The sequence below is a fragment of the Bubalus bubalis genome, chromosome 14 (genome assembly GCF_019923935.1).
Source record: "Bubalus bubalis isolate 160015118507 breed Murrah chromosome 14, NDDB_SH_1, whole genome shotgun sequence".
NCBI lineage: Eukaryota > Metazoa > Chordata > Mammalia > Artiodactyla > Bovidae > Bubalus > Bubalus bubalis.
Window position 1 is genome coordinate 17,938,735 of NC_059170.1, and position 24,902 is coordinate 17,963,636.

General features: G+C 46.4%; 2 protein-coding genes and 1 long non-coding RNA gene across 7 annotated transcripts in view; 2 read left to right on the forward strand and 1 right to left on the reverse strand.

Annotated features, from left to right (window-relative positions):
• SLA2 (Src like adaptor 2) overlaps positions 1-10,122 on the forward strand; it is a 29,543-nt gene extending 19,421 nt beyond the window's left edge. For 4 of the 5 annotated variants that reach the window (XM_025263524.3, XM_025263525.3, XM_044927685.2 and 1 more), the window contains 3 exons: positions 6,271-6,420; positions 7,156-7,288; positions 7,683-10,122. In XM_025263524.3, coding sequence (XP_025119309.2) covers positions 6,271-6,420; positions 7,156-7,288; positions 7,683-7,848 — 449 coding nt within the window. In that variant the 3' untranslated portion in view covers positions 7,849-10,122. Of the gene's footprint in view, positions 1-6,270; positions 6,421-7,155; positions 7,289-7,682 lie in introns of those variants that run through there. The other variant, XR_006544399.2, reaches the window with a different exon arrangement.
• On the reverse strand, positions 8,827-16,306 carry RAB5IF (RAB5 interacting factor). The gene is made up of 4 exons (XM_006072471.4): positions 15,961-16,306; positions 13,963-14,066; positions 10,561-10,690; positions 8,827-9,371 (listed from the first exon to the last, which is right to left on the reverse strand). The coding sequence occupies exons 1-4, from the start codon at positions 16,072-16,074 to the stop codon at positions 9,330-9,332; spliced, it is 390 nt and encodes a 129-aa protein (XP_006072533.1). The 5' UTR covers positions 16,075-16,306; the 3' UTR covers positions 8,827-9,329.
• Positions 16,307-21,880: 5,574 nt separating this feature from the next.
• On the forward strand, positions 21,881-24,536 carry LOC123329173. The gene is made up of 3 exons (XR_006544406.2): positions 21,881-22,273; positions 22,680-22,790; positions 24,429-24,536. It is a non-coding gene; the product is annotated as an uncharacterized LOC123329173 (long non-coding RNA).
• The last annotated feature ends 366 nt before the right edge of the window (positions 24,537-24,902 follow it).

Sequence of the window (24,902 nt, forward strand, 5' to 3'; positions counted from 1 at the left end):
TCTGGTAACTGGGGTTACAGTGGCCAAGATGGGGTGGCTGGAGAACCAGGCCCCATAGAGGAACTTGGTCACTTAGTTCAGCTCACTGGTTGGCCTCCAGAGACTATTTTCAGATATGTAGCCCTTTCCCAACCAGAGAACGTTTTCAGGGTGACAACACAGCTCCAGAAGAGATATTTCTCTTTTTTAAAAAAAACTTTTGTTACTTTTGGCTGCTCTGGGTCTTCATTGCTGCAAAGACTCTCTGTCGTTGTGGTGAGCAGGGGCCACTCTTTGCTGCAGTGCTCGGGCTTCCCATTGCAGTGGCTTCTCTCGTTGCAGAGCACAGGCTCTAGGTGAGCAGGCCTCGGTGGGTGCAGCACACAGGCTCAGTAGTTGTGGTACATGGGCTTAGTTGCTCTGTGGCATGTGGAATCTTCCCTGACCAGGGATTGAACCGGTGTCCCCTGCATGGACTCTCAGGCAGGTGGACTCTCAGCCGCTGGAGCACCAGGGAAGCCCCAGAAGAGATTCTTAAAGATACAAAGTCAAGGTGTCTCCAGAGTCAAGTAGAAGACAAAGAAAAGGAAGCAGGGACCCTACTTCATACTTCTCAAAGAATACAGACTTCGTAGCCTGAAGCCTTGCTAAATTCACTTATTAGTTCTAGTAGCTTTTTTGTAGGTTCCTTAGGATTTTCTACATATATGATCACACATTATCGATAAATAGTTTAATTATTTTCCAACTCATAGACCTTTCATTTTTTTTTCTTGTCTTGATTGCACTCACTACGACCTCCAGTATATAACAAGTAAAGTTGTAAGAACATTCTTGCTCTGTTCTTAATCTTAGAAGGAAAAATTTAGTCTTTCCCATTAAGTATGATGTTACTTACAGATTTTTCACAGATCCTCTATGTCAGGTTACGAGGACGTACCCTTCTGTGATAGCAGTATAGTTCCCCAATAATGTCTAGGTCCGAATCCCTGAAACCAGTGACTGTGAATTACCTTACATTGCAAAAGAGAGTTTGTTGATGTGACTAAGGGTTTTGAGATGGGGAGATTATGCTGGATTATCCAGATGAGCCCAGTGAAATCACAAGGGTCTTTACAAGAGGGAGGCAAGAGGGTAAGAATAAAGATGGAATAAGGGGCCATGAACTAAGGAATGCATGTGGCTTCTAGACACTGAAAAGGCAAAGAAAGGGGTTCTCCTCTAGAGGCTGCAGAAGAAATACAGGCTTGCTGATACCTTGATTTTTGTTTAGTGAAACCCATTTCAGGATTTTGACCCCCAGCATTGTAAAATAATCCACTCTTGTTGTTTTAAACCTCTAAATATATGGTAACTTGTTATAGCAGCCATAGGAAACTATTACACCTTCTATTTGTAGTTTTATTTTATTTTATTTTTTTCAGAAATAATTTTTTATTGTCAACTCTTCAGCCTGTGGCTTTATCTTAAAGGTGCTCAGTTGCAGTTCACCTGGCAGAAACACCAGGGAAATTTTTTTTTTTTTTAATTTTACAATATTGTATTAGTTTTGCCAAATATTGAAATGAATCCACCACAGGTATACATGTGTTCCCCATCCTGAACCCTCCTCCCTCCTCCCTCCCCATACCATCCCTCTGGGTCATCCCAGTGCACCAGGGTGGGAAGATTTGGGAGAATGGCATTGAAACATGTATAGTATCATGTATGAAACGAGTCGCCGGTCCAGGTTCAATGCACGATGTAGTTTTATTTTTAAAAAACCATAATTGAACTGTGTCATATTATTTTTCTACATTTCTCCAGATGATCGTTCCCCACCACCCCCCCGCCGCCCCATTTATTCTACTAATATAGTGAGTTAACACTGATGTTCAATTTTTAAATCAACTTGTATTCCTGGGATAAAGTCAATTTAGTCATATTGTGTTGTCCTTTTTATATATTTCTGGGTACAGTTTGCTAACAGTGTGTTAAGGATTTTTTTGGTCTATATATATGTGTATATATATATATGTGTGTGTGTGTGTATGTGTGTGTGTGTGTGTATATATATATATATATATATATAAGGGATATTGGTCTATAGTTTTCTCATAACGTTTTTAGGTGGTTTATATAGCAAGTTAATTGGTGATCTCATGAAATGGGTAGGAAAATGCTGCCTTCTATATTTTAAGAGAATTTGTGTAAAATTGAAATTATTTCTTCTTAAATGTTTGATAGGACTCACTAGTGAAGCCATCTGGGCCCAGAGTCATCTTTGCAGCAAGTTTTAAAATTATGAATTCAACTTCTGCAATAGATATAGGTCTATTCAAATTTTCTATTTCTTGCATCAGTGTTGGTAATTTGTGTCGTTTAAGGATTTGTCCATTTCATCCACGTTGTAGAATTTGTTGGCATAGTTGTTCATGCCCTTACCCTTTTAATGTGTGTAGGATCTATTCTATGGTGATGTCCCCTCTTCCTGATGTTGGCAATGTATGTGTGTGGTTTTTTCCTTTTTTTCTTGATCAATCTAGCTCGAAGTTTATCAATTTTATCAATCTTTTCAAAGAATCAGCATTTGATTTTTCTGTTTTCTATTTTTTATTTCTGCTTTATTTCATTCTACAAAAATTTACTTTTTCCAGCTTTTTAAGGTAGAAACTTTATTTTATGCCTTTCTTTTCTTGAAATATAAGGTTTAAAGCTACAAATGTACTTTCAAGTCCTGATTTAGCTGAGCTCACAAAATTTTCTTTGGTTAAAAATATTTTCTAGGTTTGCTTGTAATTTCCTCAATCTCTGGATTATTTCCAAGTATCTGGGAATTTTCCACATATCTTTTTGTTATTAATTAATTTATAATTTAATTGTTGTAGTCAGGAACTATACCTTTAATTATTTCAGTACTTTTAAATTTGTTTTTATGGCCCAGTCTACAGTCTGCCTTGAATATTCCATGTGCATTTGTTGGGTCCAATGTTGGCTAATTAAGCCAAACGGGCTGATTGCATTGTTCAACTATTCTATTTCCCTACTGATTTTCTATCCTATCAAGTACTGAGAGAGGAGTGTTGAAATCTCCAGTTATGATTATGGACATCTCTTTCTTCTGTTAATACTCTCGGCTTTGCTTCTGTATCTTTAATCTCTGTGATTGAGTGCATGCAAATGCAGGACATCCTCTTATTTCTGATAATGTTGTTGGTCCTGAATTCTACTTTTCTGGTATTAATATAATCACTCCAGCCTTCCTATGATTAATGTTTGCATGATACATATTTTTCATCTTTTACTTTTAGCCTATGTTTTAAAAGTCAAAATGTGTTTATCAAGTAGTTGTATTGGTTTTTAAATATATATTTATTTATTTGGCTACATGGGGTCTTAGCTGTGGCATGTGGGATCTGGTTCCCTGACCAGGACTCGAACCCAGGCCCCCTACATTAGGTGCTCAGAGTCTTAGCCTCTGGACCACCAGGGAAGTCCCAAGTACTTGTATTTTTAAAATACAGTTTGAAAATCTCTGCCTTTTCATGGAGTATTTAAACCATTTCCTCAAAGTAAAAGCTTCCTAAAACCAAGCAGTGCCTGTGCTTTGGGAAATTCCCTCCTGCATACTGTTGGCATTCCACAGGGAAATGCCTGTTAAGTGACAGGGCCCCTGCCTCTTCTTCCAGGTTCTCTGTGCCAGTCTTCTCATCTGTAAAGTGGGGATAATTGTACCTACCTCATAGGGTGGTTAGGAGAATTATATCCCATAGGAAAGGTGCATAGTAAGCACTCAATAAATGAAAGCTACAGATAGCTTTAGATCCTTAGACAGTAATAATAGATTATTACCATTATACCACTAAAAAACCCTCTTCCTGTTTGGCTTTAAAAAAAAATAATTTTATTTATCTATTTTTGACTGATCTGGGTCTTCTTCGCTGCGCATGGGCTTTCTCTAGCTGTGGATGCTCTTCACTGTGGTGTGTGGGCTTGTCACTGCGGTGGCTCCTCTTGTGGCAGAGCACAGGCTCTAGGCGTGCGGCTTCAGAAGCTGCAGCATGTGGCTCAGCAGCTGCAGCTCCTGGGCTGCAGAGCACAGGCTCAATAGCTGTGGCACACGGGATCTTCCTGGATCAGGGGTCAAACTCACGTCTCCTGCAATGGCAGGGGGATTCTTTACCACTGAGCCACCAGGGGAGCCCCCCTTTCTCTTTGATGAAGTGTTGACTGAAGAAATGAATCCCACGTTATAGAGAGCTCTCATATGTATCCTCATCTGCTGAAAATTACTATTCTAGGCCTGATTTTATATAGTTAGAATTTTATATAGTCCTTTTTTTCTCTATTTGTCAACCATGGCCAGTTATCTGTTTTTTGTTGAAACCTATCATCTGTATACTTTAAACATTTGCATTTTCATTTTATATAAATTATCTCTCAATAAAGTTTATTTTAAAAACGAAAACAGGCAATTCCTTGGTGGCCCAGTGGTTAGGATTCTGGGCATTCACTGCTATGGCCCAGCTTCAGTCCCTGTTCTGGGAACTGATATGCCACAAGCCACATGGCATGGCCAAAACTACCAGTTCAGTTAAGTTGCTCAGTCGTGTCCAACTCTTTGCGACTCCATGAATCGCAGCACGCCAGGCCTCCCTGTCCATCACCAACTCCTGGAGTTTACCCAAACTCATGTCCATCAAGTCGGTGATGCCATCCAGCCATCTCATCCTCTGTCGTCCCCTTCTCCTCCTGTCCCCAATCCCTCCCAGCATGAGGGTCTTTTCCAATGAGTCAACTCTTCGCATGAGGTGGCCAAAGTATTGGAGTTTCAGCTTCAGCATCAGTCCTTCCAATGAACACCCAGGACTGATCTCCTTTAGGATGCACCACCCCACTAAAAAAAAAAACTGGAAAAATTCTGTCACTTGCATCAGTGTATATAACATTCATGTATGAAGCTCCAATACTTTGGCCACCGGATGCAAAGAGCCACCTCATTGGAAAAGACCCTGATGTGGGGAAGGATTGAAAACAAAAGGAGACGAGGGCAGCAGAGGACAAGATGGTTATATATCTACTCGGTGGACATGAATCACTGACTCAATGGACAGAATTTGAGCCAACTCCAGGAGATAGCAGAGGACGCCAGACGCTGGCATGCTACAGTCCATGGGGTTGCAAAGAGTCGGACATGACTTAGTGCCCGAACAGCAGCAATAGGTTAAAGACTAATAAAAGCAATACCCATGTGCCCACCTATCAGCGTAGGTGGGCAACTGTGCATCATTACCTTTGAAGCCCCCTGCCTGCTTCACTGTGTTGCTCAGTTTCTTCTTCCTAGCTTTACCACACATGCAATGTAGTCAATATAGTCTTGGCTGCCTCTGAACTTTATATAAATAGAATCATACTGAATGTATGCTTCTGTGACTTGCTGTTTCTGCTCATTATTTTAAACATTTACCTATGCTTGTGTGCATGGTGGTTATTAACTTTTACTACAGAATAGTGGGGCTTCCCTGGTGACTCAGATTGCAAAGAATCTGCCTGCAACACAGGAGACCTGGGTTTGACCCCAGCATCAGGAAGATCCCCTGGAAAAGAAAATGGCAACCCACTTCAGTATTCTTGCCTGGAAAATTCCATGGACACAAAAGTCTGGAGGCCAATAGTCCATGGGGGTCACAAAGAGTCGGACATTACTGAGCGGCTAACACTTTCACTGAATAGTGTTACTTTCTAGAATCTACCATTCTCTTGAGTGCATATGAGCTGTTTGCAGTCTGGGGCTTTTCTGAACAGTGCTGCTCTGAATATTTTTGGTTTTGTATTGGCAAAGGATCATGCTGGGATGGAACCACTGGGTTGTGAGGTATGGGCACGTTCAACTCGACTAGTTAATGCCAGCTGTTTCCAAAGTAGCTTATTCTGACTTACCTTATTACCAGCAGGCTAAGAATTCCTTTTTCTCTGCATCCTTGCTGACGTCTACTGATCACGTTCTAAAGCACTTCTGTCCACTTGGGTCTTTATAAGAACAGCCAACGCTCAATGCTCACTCCAACTGTGGCAGGCCCTGCTCTGAGCACTGCGTGCAAGATCTCATTTCATCCTCACTAGAGCCTAGCTGTTATGAATGCGTTGTCATTTGTGAACAAGAGAGCACATCTTTGTCTTTCCACTCTGCCTTCCCTTCTGTCTGAGCCTGGTGGCCACTCTCTGCGGCCATTTCACATGTTCCTTCTCCCATCCTAGGCAGGGCTGGGTCCCAGCACGGCCTTAGTCCTACCCAGAGCCTTTCCTCCTCAGGCTGTTACTCCCTGTCGGTCCGCCTCAGCCGCCCTGCCTCCTGGGACCGGATCAAACACTACAGGATCCAGCGCCTTGACAATGGTTGGCTGTACATCTCACCACGCCTCACCTTTCCCTCGCTCCCAGCCCTGGTGGACCATTACTCTGGTACGGCCGCCCTCCGCCTCATATGAGAGTAGATGGGGATTTGGGCTTTGGGGGCAGTCAGTCATCTCTCAGACACTTTACCTGCTGGAGAATATCCAGACAGAACAGGGACCGCCCCTTTCTCCACGCCAGTTCCTGTGCCAAGAAACACAGCCTGGGAGCCCCGGCTTCATCTCACACCAGCAGAGCCACTCAGGTGTCCTGTGGGTGTGTAGGCCAGTACCTCACTGACCACTGTGGTTCTGAGTCAAGGTCCCCCATGGCTGGCACGGTTCTCTCCGCAGGAATTAGGCCCACAGCTGTTGTTACTGTGGAATTTAGTCAATTCTCAGCATCTTCTGGTGCCTATCCTGTAACAGCACAGTGTCAGAGGCAGAGAGGAAAGACCACTGCTGAGAAAACTTATCAGGGGCTTTCTGGACAGCTGTTCCAGGCAGCAGATACTGACCGAACAAGTGGAGACTGATCATTCCTTAGCTTTCTTCTTTCCAAAGCACTTTCCTAATCAGAAAACTGGCGCTGAAAGACGTCCCTCAACTTACCCCAAATCACACAGTAAACTGAGTCTCCCCAGTTAGCCCAGAATCTTTGACTGCATCTCAGCTTCCAGATGAACAGTCTGGGGCGCCCAATCCCACTAGCCAAGTGTGAAAGGCTGTCAGGGTGAGGGTGGTTGGTTGGCGAGGGAAACGGGGCTGGAGTTGGCCAGGTCAAAGCTCTAGGTCTCTTCCTCAGAGCTGGCGGATGACATCTGCTGCCTCCTCAAGGAGCCCTGTGCCCTGCAGAGGGCTGGCCCACTCCCTGGCAAGGCCATACCCCCACCTGTGACTGTGCAGGCGACACCACTCAACTGGAAAGAGCTGGACAGGTGAGGGGCTCCTAGAAGGGGAAATGGACAGAGATAGAAGGACCCGCCCCTGGGAACCTGGACTGGGGGCGTCACCTTCAGGGACACCTGGGAGCCACTGAGCATCGTCTGAACTCAGAGGCCAGCCCAGGCTCAGCGGGTCTGCTGGGGGGACCAGCAGGGATGCCAAAGTGGGCACGGATACTGGGCATGCCTGGACACCAAGGTGGCCAGGGTGGAGGGACAGACAAGATGGGATACAACAGAGTACCAGCCCTGAGTGAGGTCAAGCAGGGGTCTGATCTGACAGGGAACAGGAAACCAGGTGATTTTCAGTAGGTTCTGAGAGCAGGGACTGTGTGGCAGGGGCGGGGAGGAGGCGGAGGCTCCCTACCCAGCTGTCCTTTCTCCACAGCTCCCTCCTGTTCTCTGAAGCATCTGCCGCAGGGGAGGAGTCCCTCCTCAGTGAGGGGCTCCGGGAGGCCCTGAACTCTTACATCAGCCTGACTGATGACACCTCCTTGGACGATGCCAAGGCCGAAAGCAGAAGGCGAAAGGGGAACCAAGGCTGCGGCACCTAGAGCCCCATCTCAGCTCAGCCTGAGCAAGCACCCCAGAGGCAAGGCTGCACAGAGGGGAAGGGAGGGCTGGGGCACAGAGGCATATCCAGGGGCCCACCAGTATCCTCTGTTCCTTCCCCTCTTAGCCCTAAGAAATCACTTAACCTCCTCTCAGTGCGATGACTTGGCCTACAACCTCTAGTTCGAAGTCTAGAGCAGTTAAGAACAGGGCCAGGACTCCAAAAAGAGACCAGATGTCCTCTGGGGTCTGACCCAGTCAATTCCTGAGTTTGGGATTTCCAGTGTCATCTCCTGCCTGTCGAGAGTCATTTTCCATCCCACAACTCCTCCCACAAGGTAGAAAACCACCACCAGCATCAAGGTGGAAAAAGTAACCATTTAAAGAAAACTGACCAGTCTCACTCAGAATGCTACCACACCTCTGAAGGTAGGACTGTGGCCTGGAAGAACAGGAAAGCAGAGGGAATAGGTGGCTTAAACAGCAGCAGAACCTGGGCTGGCCAGCTCCCACCTGACCGCCATGCCAAGAGCAAGACCTCTGACAGTCCAGGTCCTCCATATCCCCGTTAAGCCCCTTCTTGGACAGTCCTAGCTCTCAGGTCTGTTTCATCGTGTGGCTCATCCTTTGAACCTGACTACGCTTTTCTGGCTACAGCAGCCTCGCCACCTTGTGGCCAAATGCAAAACGACACCATCTGAGCCCAGCACACTGCGGCGAGGTTATAGTCACATTCCCTGGGCAGGGGCATCAGAGGGCAGGGAGCCCTCTCTCCACAAAGTCAAGGCCACCACCTGTACCAACTCCAGTCCTCCATTTCCCTGCTGCCCATGAAAGGAAAGGGGCCTGGCTGAAGCTGCTAAGTGAGCAGAGAGAAGAGGGAAGAAGGAAGGGGAGGGGAGGCCACTGCCTCTACTGCCCTACTGGGTTCTGAAGCTCGAGCGGAGGTGGGAAAGGCTTTACCAGTATCATCAACAGGGTCTCAATTAAAGATCTGATTTATTCAAGTATCTGAAACATTCTACAATGAAAATCGTTATCAGATGCTGCTTGTACTGTGCTATGGACCATGCACATACTGCCATACTGTTTTCAGAAGACTTGATATGCCCATGATTGGTAGTTTAAAAACTGTACACCTGATGGAGAAGGAAGACAATTTAATGTTTCATCCAGATCCAGAGGTGCAGCAAATTAAAGGACAGCTCTAACTGGCAAACAGGTATCTCATGATGGTCTCCAAGAAGAAACGGTTGGCGATGGACAGTTCAAAAGTGCTTCTCCAAAAGGTGGATGGTTCTTTAAAAAGTTTCAGGTCGCAACCCTCGCAGAAGACACTGACGCCCAACACACTGATTCTCGGTCCAGGAAACACGGGCCTTCCGGGTTCCACGTGGCTGGGGAGCCCCCACCAATCGTGCTTCTGTGCTGTGACTAAGAGGGTCCTCTGGACCGGGCAGGGAGCAGGTGGGGCCGGGCGCCATCAGTCATAGTGGACGGCAGTGTAGAAGATGATCCAGATGACCTAGACAGGAAAGAAGCGGTGTTTACAGGTCCCGTCACCGCGAGGGTCAACACGGGCTCCTACTCCACCAAACAGAAGTGTCCTAACCAAGTGCGCACAGTGGACTTCCCGGGGACTAGCCAATGCGCGAGCTGCTTGGGGGCTTACATAATTTCACTGAAAACAAGATGTCTCCAGTAGAACCCAGGACCACCTTTCTGTACTCCCAAAGGACCCCGGACAAGTCTCTCCTCCTGTCATCAGTGCGAGGGCTTAGAGTTACAGATATGGAAATGATGGAGATAAAGTCAATTGTACTGCTAGTAAGCATTAGCATCAGCAACACGTGAAAACAGAACTCATGTCATACCCTGTCAGCTTCATACCAGAGCAGAGGTTCTCAAACCTGACGGTCCTTGGCAATCTTCTGGGATCTTAAAAACATACAGAGATACCCAGGTGCCACCTCCAAGAGATTCTGATTTCACTGGTCTGGGCTAGGGTCTGTAACTTTTAAAATATAACTTTGAAATGTAATTCATGGTTCATAAAGTTTACCTCTTTAAAGTATATACAATTCAGAGGTTATTCGTATATTCGGAGTTGTGAAAACATTTTAGAGGATTTTCGTTACCCTGGAAACAACACCTCTTCCCGTTATCAGTTACTTCCCATTTCCCTTCCCACCCCTGTCCTAACAACCACTAATCTACTTTTTATCCATATGGGTTTGCCTCTTTTGAACATTTCACATAAACAGAATCACAACATGCGGCCTTTTGTGTCTGCATTTTTTTCACCTGGCACCATGTTTTCAAGGCCCATCCATGTTGGAGCCTGTACCAGTACTTCAGTCGTCTTTATGGCCGAGTATTTTATCCAGCCATTTGTCAGGTGACGGCAAATGCAAACAATTTCCATTTGGGGGCTATTATGAGTATATGTGTTAAATGTTTCCCAGTTTTCAATATGCAACCAGAATTGAGAACTGGATGCAGACGTTGACAATGAGCCCTGCCTTCACTCACCGCAGGGAGACTGCACAGTGCATCACCCCACATCTTATTAACTCAAGAAAGGCCCTCCAGCCTCAGGAGTCTTGAAGAAACAGTACGCAAATCACACGATTAACTATCAAAGGGCTCCCCTTGAATAACTGAGAGCTCTAGGAAATGACCGACCCTGCTGTGACATCCTCAGTGACACATACCATGAACAAGGCAAACGATGTCATAAACCCTTCTTTCGTGAGCTCCCACGTGCCGCCATATTCTTCCTCATCTATCTGCAGGTAGTTGCTGAAGTAGACGTACAGGACACCTGCGTTGATCAGGCAGAACCTGGAGCAAGGGAGGGCAAGCACCAAACATGAGTGGCAGGCGTGGAGGACCCAGAACTCCCACCAGCGCGGTCCAGCTCTGTCAGGGCTGGCAGTTGCAGTTAACCGTGTCGTGGGGGCAAATGAAATGATCCATGAAAACATACCCAGGTCCTCAGTGGAGATGCCCGCTTGGTTGTGTTAGAGGGAAAAAAAACAAACCTCTTTTTAGTTGATCAGCAAGCATATGTAAGTTCTCCTAGCCCCCTTGAAGTAAGACAGAAGGCTGATGAACAGTCCCAAATAGGACCAGTTCCCAAAGGCCTCTAGGTAGTTCCAGCTCGGGAAGGGGGGTGGCCATGGAAAAGACCCATGTGAAGCTGCTGCTTCATGGCCTAGTCGGGCACTCAAGAGCATGGTAAGGCAGCCCCTGCATAATTCCCAATGGGAGGCAATTTCTGAGTGTTCACTGGCAGCTACTGCCCTTGATGCAGAGATGAACATGGCAGTGCCAGCCGTTAGCTTACCATCTATGAGGGGGGCAAAAACAACAGAGTGGATTGAAACCAGAGGGTTCAGAAAGGTCTCTGACCCCCATCACATATGATTTAACTGGTGCAGGATCAGAATACTGAGAAGAGTAACAGCACTGTGCTCCACTGATCTCTTGGTACTGCAGCTGCGTAAAAGTAATATTCATAAAGTGACCAAAACTTCCTTTATCATCTTTCCTCTTATAGCACCTAATCTTATGGGGGACTATATGCCTTAGGCCACACCCCTCTGAAGGCTGCAGTGGAAAATGCAGAGAACAGGTTCCTCCTGCTCTGCGGATGAAGTGTGAGCTGCTGCAGGGTATGGTAGGGCAGTGTGAAGATAGGAGTGTTAATTCCTTGTGCAAGGCGGGGAGGGGGTGTGCTATAGACCTGAAGCTGTCTGAGCAAGGTGAGGTTGAGGCAGGGTGTGAGTAGTCAGGCAGGTACTCAGTCAGCTTTCTCAGGCTGGAGAGAACAGGAGTTGGGAGACTGGTTTAGACCTGTTTCAGGATATCAGTACAAACAGTTTGAGGACAGGGACTGAGAAAATGGCTGAATGGGGAGGCAAGAAGCCTTGAAGGCTTCGCGCCTAAGTGCTTGGGAGAACCATGGGTCCAGCAACAGAAGCAGGGAGTCAGGAAAAACAGATGGTTTTTCTTGAATATCACGCAAACTACAGTCCTTGGCTTCGCTATGTCATGGCCACATCCTTATCTGCTACTAGAAATCTGGGGACCCAGCCAATCTGGCCACGTCCCTCTGACAGGAGTCTCATTTTGGACAGGCTGAGTTAGTGGCTCTAGACAGTGCCTACTAATGGGACTTAGAAATGTCAGTGGGGCTCAGCTACTAAGCTCATTTAGAGTCTCCTACTGTAAAAGTAGTTGCTTAATGAGATGAGAAAGGGAAATACAAGTGAAAGAGACAAAGGCTGACAGGGAGAGAGAAAATGGCTGACACTGGGCCTGCCTGCCAAGGCACTTTCACTAAGTAGAAAGTGAAGTCATAGAAACACAGCATTTAAATGTCTGGTGGTCAAGGAGAAGGGGTCAGGAGAGGACTGGAAGTCTCCACACTGAGATTTAAGGATGGGCATCAATTCTATATTGTAAACAGGAGAGAACCACACAGCAAATGTATGGGCAAAGAGACAAGCATGCTGGATTGGGGCGGCGGGCGCGGGCTGTGTGTGTGTGTGTTAGTTGCTCAGTTGTGTCCGACTCTTTGCGACACCATGGACTGTAGCCTACCAGGCTGCTCTGTCCATGGGAGTCTTCAGGTAAGAATATTGGACTGAGTTACCATTTCCCTCTCCAGGGGATCTTCCCGACCCAGGGATCTAACTCGCATCTCCTGCACTGGCAGGCGGGTTCTTTACCACTGAGCCACCAGGGAACCCTGACTGGCTTGAGTCTTTGCTATATTATTCCCCGATTGGGTGACTTCAGAGAAGTCCCTCAGGGTACCTATAAGACGAGACAGGTGCAGGGGTTCAAACCACTGTTACCCTCTCCTAGAAAAGTGATCTGGGGAAGACAGGAGACTACTCTTTTTTGGCTCTTAGATTGCCTTCTGCCATCTCTGGCCATTTTCCTGGTATCTGCCTTTTTTTTCTCATAGTAAGCTCAAATGGGGCGACCAACATTCTAAAAATGTGGTGTGTATCTTCATACCACTTCCACCCTGAGAAGACCTCTATGAACCCCAGGTCCTGCCTGCATCTCATCATCCTCAATGAGTCCTCATCAAATGTCCACTCTGTCAAGAGTGAGTTGGAGGATAAAGCCTAAGGTTTCCTTGGACAAACAGTTTGCTCAGCATCATAAATCAAAAACCCTCTTTAGCTGGGAGAGAGGACTGTACATTCCTTTTCGGTTACCTTCTGAGAAAACAGCCAACTCAAATGAGTTTGAAATGATTTCACACTTTTCACCCCAGAGTAAGGAAGTAAGACACGTGATCACAACTAACACATCTATGTGATTTTCCAATGTTGAGGACTGACCGTTTGTATTCCCTGTGTGAAAAGAGAAAAGGCCAGAAGTTTGCCTGTCCATTTCTACTATAACTTGCCCATGACTCCCATCTTAAGACAATTCCCACAAATCTTTTTAAATCAACCTGGTGGGCATGCAGTGACTTCTTAACAAGTAGAGCGTTGACCAGGGGCTGGTGTCAAATGCTGCCACTGGCCACAGGTGCACAATAAGGGAAGAAGGACCCGATCTCCTACTTTTTCACTGCCTTTAAAACGTAGGGACCTGGGGCTTCCATGGCAGTCCAGGGGTTAAGTGCTTCCACTGCAGGGGACACAAGTTCGATCCCTGGTCTGGGAACTAAGATTCTGCATGCCATGTGGCAAGGCCAAAAAAAAAGCAGAAACCCAAAACAACTTCTGCCAAAGCCAAGATTCAGGACATCCAACACAATACACAGGGGAGTGATCATCAGGTACAGTAGCTCTTCCACCTCCCAAACTTGCCTAGACAACAAAGGGCATGTCAGAACTAGATGCCTGTTATCAACAGGCAATATAGCAACTGCTTGCATGAGGTTACTAGGGACCCATGAATGAATAAACTAACCCAGATCTTCATAAAGGTAACGTGCCTGACCCAAGATATCCCCAGGCCTGCTGAACTGAGGAGTGCTGCATCAGACCCAGGAGGGCCATCATGGGGCCCGTTTTTTGCTTTAGTTATTACACACAAATACACACACAGAAACCTAAAAATACAAAAAAAACCCCAAGACTTACCCTGCTATTCCCAAGAAACCTCGCAATGGTAACACTCCCCAAATGACACCTAGGACCACAGCAATGATCTGTCGGAACCAGTAGATCACATCTAGAAATTCATCCTATAGAAAAAAGAGAGAATGTATGTATTATCTGGAGGGGGTACCACAAGAGAACCTTTTGTAACAGGTGAGAAACAGAAAATCTTTCTGCTAAACTCATCTTCCAGAGAAATTTCCCCCCAAAGCAATGGTATTTGGTTCTCCAATCTCTACATCTTCTTCTTATATTAAATTGTGGTTTAAAAAAATGATATATATTTACTTATCTTGGGACTTCCCTGGTGGTTCAGACAGTAAAGAATCTGCCCATAATGCAGGAGGCACAAGAGACGTGGGTTTGATCCCTGGGTCGGGAAGATCCCCTGGAGAAGGAAATTGCAACCCACTCCAGTATTCTTGTCTGGGAAGTCCCATGGATAGAGGAGCCTGGTGGGCTCCAGTCCATGAGGTCACAGAGTCAGAGAGTCTCTTGTAACAGGTGAGGAACAAGTTTAGCAGAAAAGCTTTCTGCTAAACTCATCTTCCAGAGAAATTTTCCCCCAAGACAATGGTATTTGGTTCTCGAATTCTTCTTGTACTAAATTGTGGTTTAAAAAAAGATGATACATTTACTTGAGTGATGGCTTCCAGGGTGTTGTGCTCTAGATAAAAATTTTAGAAAAATCATTTACTTTTTTTCCCCCAGAAGCTACAAAAATGAAATCGCTTACAGTAACTGAGCTACTGGCCAGTTACCTGACCTGGGGATACCTGGACAGACTAGTCACAGGCGGAAGGGCTGACTGTGAACCAATTCACTACCACTTCCCCACACAAGGAATTCTGAGTAAGTCACAAAGGAGAGGTTGAATTAGAAACAAAAGTGAAGAAGGTGCCAGCACATCTAATTTTCATACAAGAACATGGAAGATTCAGGTTTCCGACCTTCCCTGGACTGCAGAAACCAGCCCTTACACAAAGAAAGTAGACATGACACAGCAAATCAGAAAGGTTTTACAACAGCTGGGCAGGACAAGGGCACTTTCAGGAAGTACCTCCCATTCACCCCCGCCCCCTTACAGGAACCCCAGGAAAACCTATTTCATCATTCAAAAAAAAAAAAAAAAAACTAGGGAAAGACTGCAGGTATAACAATCTTTTCAGGCCAACTGGAATCAAGCTATTTGCAATAGTTCCTTCCCCACCGTGGAGCAGAGGTGGGGAAGTGCTCACACTCAGATCTTCTTAATGCGTGTGACCAGTAAGGACATCTTGAAGTTCCCCGACCATTCCTCACACACATTTGGTGGTGTCTCCCCGACCTCTACTCCTCACCACACGCATGCACTAACGCTCACACATGAAAGGTGGTCTCAGTCTCCCCTCTTAACTCTCACACTTATTAGGGTATTCAGTTTTCGCATTCGACAGGAAAGCAACGGCAGTTCACCTTCAGTGAGCCTCACGATGTGCTAAGCACTTTAACGCAGCAGGTACCCCACTTCAGAGTTTTTCTGAGACTCAAGTGAGATGATACACAGAGAGAACCGGACACATAGTAAGTATTCAATATAAGTCTGCTCTAGTTACTGCTCCTGCCAACGACGCTGGTACAACATCAGTCACTTACTCAAGATCCTGCTGGCACTAAAAGGCGGAGATGGAATCGAACTCAGCTCAGTCTTGCCGTTCAGGCACGCGACCTGCCTGCGGGGACATCTCCTCCACCCTTCCTTTCGGCTTCCCGAGTGACCCAGGCGATTTCACCCTTCGACCACCCTGTGATGAGCCCCGAGCCTGACAGCTGGGCCCGCGCAGTTCGCCCCGCCAGCCTTGGGCCACCCGCCCCGCCACCCCGAACACTCGGCCGGGCCCGGACCGAGGCAGGGGTAGGGGGCCAGGATCGGGCCTGTCCTTTCGTCCCCGAGTCCCAGCTGGCTCCTCGAACGTGCGCCCCCGCTAGGCCCCACCGCACCTTGTCTTCCCAGGCCGCGTCGCTCCGCAGCACCTTGCTCCAGACAGAGACTTTGAGGGCCCCGTTGGCCAGCTGCAGCTGAGACGGCTCCTCCTTCCGCCGCCCGCCGCTCATCCTCCCGTCGCGCCGCCCGGGCCGGGCCTGGGGCGCGCGGGCCGATCTAAAAGGGGTCGGGGTCTGGGGTCGCGGGTCACGGAGCGCGGGTCGGCGGTGGCGGCGACAGCGACAGGCTCAGCGGATCTTTTCAGCGGCGCCCCTCCGGCAGCCTTCACTTGGCCAAACACCCAGGCTCTGTTGGCTCGGCAGAGACCAAGCGCGCGGAAGGCGGAGCCACGCAGCGCCGCGCGTCCTCCTCCCGCCGACGTGCACACGCAGCCAATCCACGGCCGCGCAGCTGTCCGAGCGCAAGAACAGACGCCGCTTTGGCGCAAGCGCACTATGCGCGGGGACGTGACGGCAAGCTTCCGCTGACCCCTCAGTAAGGTGAGAGGGAAGGGACAATCTTGGTAACGACGACGCCATGAGCGCGAGGAGGAGCCGCGGAAGCCTAAGAAAGATGCCACCGAGGAAAGCGAGGTTAAACAGGAGCTTCATCCAATCCGCCACAGCATGTCCCTCGAGCAGCGGGGCAGAACACGGCCCTGCCTTACCCGAGGCGTCCTTTGGAGCCCAAGCCTTGCTCCCCGGGGGCCCCAAGTTGCCCCTCAGGGTTTAGCCCTTGCTTGTTTTCCCCTAACCTTGCAAGTCCCTTAGGACCTTGTTCAGAAAGTTCATTGTTTTGTGTAGTAGTAACTTTAGTGTCTCTTCATGCCTAGCGGCCTCTTTTGACAGATGTGAGCCCTGAGATCCAAAGAGGGGAAATGATTTTTTAAGGCTTTCGAGCGTGTTGGAACCAGCTGAGGACTCCTTAGGGGAGAAAGGTGGCATCAGAATATCTGAGCATTCTTCCAGAGAGCGTGTCCTTGCTACGCGCTCGGTTAGTAGTTCACAAGTGTGGTTCTGGACCGGCAGCAGGTGCATTACCTGGGAATTCGATTAGATTCACATTCTCAGATCCCACTCAGATCCATTGAATCAGAAAGTCTGGGGTGGGGCCCATAATCAGAGTTTCAGCCAGCCCGCCAGGTGGTGCCCTGCGCACACTGTACAAAGTAACAGGCACATGGGTCCTGTGTGGTGGGTTTATAGAGCCAAAGTAACTTGCTCTGAACCACTCAGCTAGTATCTGGGTCTGTCTGATTTCAAAGTCTGCACCCTGGGGAGTTTCCTGCAGGTCCAGTGGTTAGAACTCGATATGCTTTCTCTCCCCTGGAATCTGGTTCAATCCCTGGTACCTGAACAAAGACCCCGCAAACTAGAGGAGCACCAAAGATGATACACACTGCACCAGACATTACTTTGTCCACACCCGGTGGGATGGCCATATACCTGACATGGGTGTACAGCTTTCGTCCTCACTTTCACATTATGAGCCCTCCCTCCTCTGAACCATCTCCCCTATGCAAACTTAGAGTAAAGCCTAACCAGCTCACTCCAGTTTGGACATGCATCACTGATATAAAACCTATTTTACAGACTCCCTGATGGCATGCAGTGCTGGAGATAGATCATTCTATCACAGAATGTTGGAAGAATACCTGGCCTGGAGTCCGAGACAGAAAAAGGAAGTTTTTAGCCTGCTGGGTCTAGTGGCAGAGGATTGTAATGGGAAATCTGATCTGGGCTGTTAGGGAACTGAACTCGGAGGGAAGAGTAGGAGTTAAGAAGAGGAAGAGGGAGGGGAAAGGAGGAGAGTATTCCAGGAGATGAAACCACGTCTGCTATTGGTGAGGAATAAATCCACAAGTTAGGGAGGGAAGGGGAGACTCGTGCTGAATAAGCTTCTTCCAGTTTTATTGAAAAATGATGTGTGTCACTGTAAGTTTAAGGTCCACGGCATGATGGTTTGACTTACGTACAGTTTGAGATGTTTACCAGAGTAGGATTGGCTAACACCCACCTTCTGAGATAGACACAATAAAGAGAAAAGAAAGACAAATATGAAAAAGGAAAAATAAAGTCTCCTGTGATGAGATCTCTTAGGATTTACTCTCTTTTTTTAATTTTAAAAATTATGTATGTATCTTTGGCTGCACTGGGTCTCCGTTGCTGAGCTCGGGCTTTCTCTAGTTGCAGCAAGTGGGAGCAACCCTGTAGTTGTAGTGCGTGGGCTTCTTATTGAGGTAGCGTCTCTTGTTCCCCAGTGTGGGCTCTAGGGCCACGTGGGCTCAGCAGTTGTGGCACATGGGCGTAGTTGCCAGGCAGGTAGAATATTCCTGGAGCAGGGACTGAACCTGTTTCCCCTGCATTGGCAGATGGATTTGTAACCACTGGCCCACCAGAAAAGTCCAGAATTTCACCATTTTTCAATGTGTAGCTCTGTGACCCAGTGCAGTGCATTTGCTGGTGGTCGCATCCATTTTCAGAACACCTTCATCCTACAAAACTGAAACTCGGTGCTCATTAAACTGTTAACTCCCCACTCTCCCTTCCCCTCAACACCTGGCAATTACCATTCTACTTTCTGTCTCTGAATTTGACTGAGTTCCTCGTTAAGAGTGTAATGGCAGCATTTGTCTTTTCCTTGTTTCACTTAGCAACACATCTTCAAGGTTCATCTGTGTCATAGCATGTCACATTTCCTTCTTTTGTAAGGTTGAATAATAACTTTCTTAAATGTCCACAGTGTATACATTCTGTTTATCCATTTATCTATTGAGGGATCCTTGGGCTGCTTCCACCTTTTTGCTATGGTGAATACTACTACAATGAATAAGTGTACAAAGCATCTGTTCAAGTCTCTGCTTTCAATTCTTCTGGGTATATACTCAGAGTGGAATTGCTGAATCATATCATACTGCCTTTAATTTTTTGAATTACTGCCATACTATTTTCCATTCCCACCAAGAATACACAAGAGTTCCAATTTCTCTACATTCTCATCAACACTTGTTATTTTTTTTTAAAACAGTCAACCTAATGAGTGTAAAGTGGCACGCATCGTGTTTTGATTTGCATTTCTGTAATGATTAGTGATGTCAAGCATCTTTTCACTTGCTTGCTGACCATCTGTTTCTCTTTTTTGGAGAAATGTCCATTCCAAAACTTTGCCTATTTTTGAGTCTAGTCTTTTGGGTTTTTGTTGTTGAGTTCTAGGGGTTTTATGTATAGACTAGATATTAATCCCTTATATGTAATTTGCAAATACCTCCTCCCATTCTGTAAGTTTCCTTTTTACTTTGTTGGTCATGTCCTTTTTAGGGGGAGTGGGGCAGATTATATGTTCATAAGAATATATAATCAAAACCTTTGTCAAGTGCTAAGTACCAGGTCAATAAAACTTTTATTGTAAAGTTTGCACTATGTCATCAGGGAAATAAAACAAGAAGTGTCCTTTAATAAACAAAAGTTTTAAATTTTAATAAAGTGCAGTTTGTCTTAATTTTTTGATTGTTGTTGCCTGTGCCTTTGGTGTTACATTCAAGAAATCACTGTCAGTCCTATGTCATCGAGTTTTTTCATGTTCTGTTTTATAGTTTTAGCTCTTACATTTAGGTCTTTGGTCTGAGTTAATTTTTAGTGTTAGGTAAAGGTCCACCTTTATTCTTTTACATGTGGATATCCAATTTTCCCAGCACCATTTGTTCAAGACTGTCCTTTTACCACTGAATGGTTCTGGTATCATTTGACCATATATGTGAGGGTTTATATCAGGGCTGTCTACTTTATTCCATTGGTCTGTTTGTCTGTCTTTATGCCAGTGCCACTCTTTTGATTACTATAGCTGTGTTAAGCTTTGAAATCAGGAAGTGTGAGTCCTCCAACTTTGTTCTTATTTTTCAAATTGTTTCACTTATTGGATATCCCTAGAGATTCCATATGAATTTTAGAATGAGTTTTTCTACTTCTGCCAAAAAAAAAAGTCATTGGGATTTTGATAGAGAATGCAGTGATTCTGTAGATTGCTTTGTAGTAACAATATTAAGTCTTCTAATCCATGAGCATGAAATGGTTTTCCGTTTATTTGTATATTTTTAAATTTCATTCAGTGATGTTTTGTAGTTTTTTTGACATTTAAGTCTTTCACCTACTTGGTTAATTCCTAAGTAGTTTATTCTTTTTGATGCTATTGTAAGTGGAATTATTTTCTTAATTTACTTTTTGGATTTTAAAAGTAATTTGTATTTATTTATGGCTGTGCTGAGTCTTTGTTGCTGTGCAGACTTCTCTGTAGTTGTGGCAAGCAGGTTTCTCATTGCGGTGGCTTCTCTTGTTGCAGAGCACCGGCTCTAGGGCACAGGCTCAGGAGTTGTGGCGCACAGGCTTATCAGCTCTGCGGCATGCAGAACCTTCCTAGAGCAGGGATGGAACCTGCGTCTCCTGCATTGACAGGCAGATTCTTTACCACTGAGCCACCAGGGAAGCCCCTCCTTTTCAGGTATCTCATTGCAGAGAAATAGCTGATTTTTGTATCTTATAGCATCGCTGAATCCATGTATTAGTTTAACAGTTTTTCTGTGTCTAGAATCTTCCGGGTTTTCTACATACTGATCATACCATATGCAGAGATAATTTCTTCCCCCTAAGAAGAGTTAATTCTTTATACGTCATATTGTATCGTATTTTGAAGCTCTGATTGGAACCTCAAGATTCACGACATTTATCTTTACGGGCGAGGAGGACAGTGTCACAGAAGTTTTATTTGGAAAGCTGCTTAGATCCTGCAGTCCAGCCCAAGGTCACTTGGTTAAGTTCGAGGTCCAACAGGCATCTTAAACCTCATCTGTGTTCCTCCTCTTATCTTTCTGTGCTGTGCTTAGTCTCTCAGTCGTGTTCGACTCTTTGTGACCCATGGATTATAGCCTGCCAGGATCCTCTGTCCATGGAGATTTCTCCAGGCAAGAATACTGGAGTGGGTTGCCATGCCCTCCTCCAGGGGATCTTCCCAACTGAAGGATTGAACCCAGGTCTCCGGCATTGCAGGGGGATTCTTTACTGTCTGAGCCACCAGGGAAGCCCAAGAATACTGGAGTGGGTAGCCTGTCCCTTCTCCAGAGGATCTTCCCAGCCCAGGGATGGAACCCGGGTCTCCTGCATTATAGGATTCTTAACCTGCTGAGCTATCAGGGAAGCCCCTTAGCCTTCTAGGAGCAGACAAAGCCAAGCTGGCAGCGTGGAAGGTCCTTGCCTAGAAGGCATTCATGGCACTGAGATTGGTTCCCTTTCTTCCTTTCACCCAAAGCTTTCCTTATCTTAGGAAGTGGGGAATTTGGCTGAAACCCAGTGGATCCATCTGGTTAAAATAAACGTCTTGGGTGGTCTAAGATGGAAAAGAACTTGATGAAGAGTCAGATTTGGAAGGAGAAATTTTGGCTTTGTGAGGTTGGGTTTGTTTTTTTTTTTTTTTAGCACCAGTTAAACGTTTGTCCCTCTTGGGACCGAGAGTGTTCGCTCACTTGAGCCCCTGTAACGCTGCAGCTGCTTGTAGCAGGCTTTGGAGGGAGATGTGCTCTGAGGGGAGAGAAACAGATGGAATCACAGAAACCAGGTGCCCTGGTGGGGAAGAACTAAGGTGCTGTGAAGAGAGCACTGGTTGTGAACTAGAGGCCCGAGTTTCTTCTTTTTGCCTAAAAGAAATATTTTACTGGCATTTTTGAGCCCTCGCATGTGTGCAGGTTAAATTGCTTCAGTTGTGTCTGACTCTGCAGCCCTACGGAACTGTAGCCTGCCAAGCTCCCCTGTCCATGGGATTCTCCAGGCAAGAATACTGGAGTATACTGCCATGCCCTCCTCAGGGGGATCTTCCCAACCCAGGGATCGAACCCATGCCTCTTGTCTCCTGCGTGGGCAGGCTGGTTCTTTACTAGTGCCACCTGGGAAGCCCATTGATCCCTTACCAGGTGCCAGCTTTACTAAATGTTTTACATACATTTGTTTTTCTCTCAAAGCTGGCTGGGATCTTAGTCATTATACTGAACTCCTCTCCTGTACACAGTAGTCCTTCCCTTATCCAGAGTTATGTGTTCCGGGACCTTCAGTGGATGCCTGAAACTGTGGGGTATCCTAGGTATGCTATGTTTTCCCTACGTGTACATACCTACGATAAGGCTTAATTTATAAATGAGGTACAGGAAGAGCATATCTGAATTGCCAGCATCACTACTGCTGTACTTTGGGGCCACTATTAAATAAAATAAGGGTGACTTGAACACAAGCACACAAGTACAGCAACGGTGGATCTGATAAGCGAGCAGGCTCCTGAGTAACAGGCGGGGTGAGCAGCATATACAGCATGAACACACAGGATAAGGGGATGATTCAGGTTCCAGGCCTGGAGGGTGGGAGACTTCATTATGCTACTCAGGACAGCATGCAATTTAAAACTCATGAACTGTTTCTTTCTGGCATTTTCCAGTTAATACTTTCAGACCAAGGTTGACCATGGATAAATTAATGTGGAAAGTAAAACTATGGGTGGGAGATTACTGTACCTTTACTTAAAATTTGTAGTGAATGTGGACTACTTATGTAATGAAAGTGACCATCTCAAGAAGGCTACACTTAACCTTCAGGCCGCTACAGCTTTGAGAAGTCGAATGGTTTTAGGGGACTACTTGGTGGTAGCCTTCTTCTCACCTTGTAACTTTGAAAGATGATATGCTGTCTTCCCAACCCAACAGTTTCCTAGGGTAAATCAGAACCCTGATTATAAACGATCAGGTCCCTGGAGCAGCAGCAAGAGAATCTTCTTTGACATCACTGAAGGGTGCAGATTCCTGGACTCTCTGCGGGTAAGGTCTGCGCACCTTTGTAAGCTCTCTTGATGCATTAGGACTACTTCTCTGGGCCATCAGTCCCCGTTCTGCCACTTAGAAGCTGTGTGGTATTAGGCAAGTTACCTTAATCGTTCTGTATTACTCTCAGCCCTGTGCTGAGAAGCCAGGTAAGAACAATAACATAGAGATTATCCTATTTCATTCTCCGAAAAGATGAGTATTACTGTTCCTTTTTACTGATGAGGAAACTGAAGCTTGGAAGTAGTAGACCAAATTGCCTGTGGTCATAACAGCTAATTAAGTGACAGAGCCAGAACTTGTACCCAGGCTTAGATCACAGAGGAATGCTTTGGCAAACAGTAACACTGGCAGTAGGGATGATTATTTCCACATCTCCCCTGAGTTTATTCTCTAAAGTTTCAGGGGCTAACACAGAAGGGTTACAGCCAGACCAAGGCATACTTGGCCCCTCTCCTCTGGGAGCTTTCACATTTGCAGCTTCCCAACTAAAGTGTCCTTTTACAATCCAGAGTCCTAAATTGTACCCTGAAAGTGTTAAGTCTCTCAGTCATATCTGACCCTTTGCAACCCTGTGGACTGTAGCCCGCCAGGCTCCTGTGTCCACGGGATTTCCCAGGCAAGAATACTGGGGTGGGTAGACATTTCCTTCTCCAGAGGATCTTCCCGACCCAGGGATCAAACCTGAGTCTCCTGCACTGCAAGCAGGTTCTTTACCACTGAGCCACCAGGGAAGCCCCTGAGTCCTTCTAGCATGTTCTTATTCTGCCAAACCCCAAGGCTAACTGTCCAGCTTGAGGGATACTGACAGGGAAGTGGGAAAACCAGGACCCTGGATAAATGGCTAAGGGAGCTGGGGCACTGTAATCTGGGGAACTTGAGCAGGGAGACTCCATTTCCAAATTCCTGACAACTGACCTGTGGTAGAGATTAGACGTCCTCCATCTAGGTACATCTAGGTGTACTGGGGAGAAATCAGTAAGCCAATTTGGCTCAATGAGAGAAACTTCTAGTGCTTAGCTCAAACCATGTTAGATAGCTGGATGCCAGCAGGCAGTGAACCATCCATCATTAGTTTACATAAAGGAGAGACTGACTTCAGAGTGACCTTAAAGCCAAGAGAGACTTGAATTCATACCCTGGTTTCACTCCGCACTAGCTGTGTAAGTTTGGGCAAGTAACTTAACAAATCCCATTTCTTTAGCTATGAGAAGAGCATCTCATTTTTTGGTGAATATTAAGTGTATACAAGAGTTAATGTTTGGGTTGTTAAGTCATTTCATCATAACAGAAATGCAACACACAGCTAGTTTAAGCAAAAAGGGGAATTTACTAGCTTACATAATAGGGAATTTCAGAGATGGTGCTGGTTTTAGATATGACTAGAGTCCATATATCGTCCCTGCTGCTTTCTGTGCTGGCTTCACACTGTCGTCACCCTCTTTCCTCATTAGGACAGCAGGACGACAAAGCTGCCAGCTCCCCATCTCCTTATAGCTTAGCATCCCCAAAGCGGAACTTTTGACCCCAGGGAAGGCTGGTCCAGCTTGGGATACAGATGCCCCCTGCACACTGATGAAAGGATACAGGACTTCCCTGATGGTCCAGTAGTTAAGAACCCATTTGCCAATGCAGGGGACGTGGGAATGATCCCTGGTCCGAGAAGATTCCACATGCTGCAGGAGAACTAAGCCTGTGGGTCACTACCAAAGTCTGCATTACTTCAACGAGAAGCCACTGCAGCGATAAATAAGTGTCCGCATCGCAACTAGTGAGTAGCCACTGCTAGCTGCAACCAGAGAAAGCCCTCGTGCAGCAATGAAGACGCAGCACAACCCAAAATAAGTAAGTAATTAAAAAGATACGGAACGCAGTTGGGGCCTGCTGCTGCTAAGTCACTTCAGTCATGTCCGACTCTGTGCGACCCCATAGATGGCAGCCCACCAGGCTCCCCCATCCCTGGGATTCTCCAGACAAGAACACTGGAGTGGGTTGCCATTTCCTTCTCCAATGCGTGAAAGTGAAAAGTGAAAGTGAAGTCGCTCAGTCGTGTCCGACCCTCAGCGACCCCATGGACTGCAGCCTACCAGGCTCCTCCATCCATAGGAT

Bases quoted from the DNA above. Each gene is read 5' to 3' on its own strand.
- RAB5IF (XM_006072471.4), bottom strand. From the start codon at position 16,074: ATGAGCGGCGGGCGGCGGAAGGAGGAGCCGTCTCAGCTGCAGCTGGCC. The intron at 10,691-13,962 runs GTAAGTCTTGGG...CCCTTGCTCCAG, and splicing joins GGTTTCTTGGGAATAGCAGG to GTTCTGCCTGATCAACGCAG. The intron at 9,372-10,560 runs GTATGTGTCACT...TTTCCTGTCTAG, and splicing joins CATCGTTTGCCTTGTTCATG to GTCATCTGGATCATCTTCTA.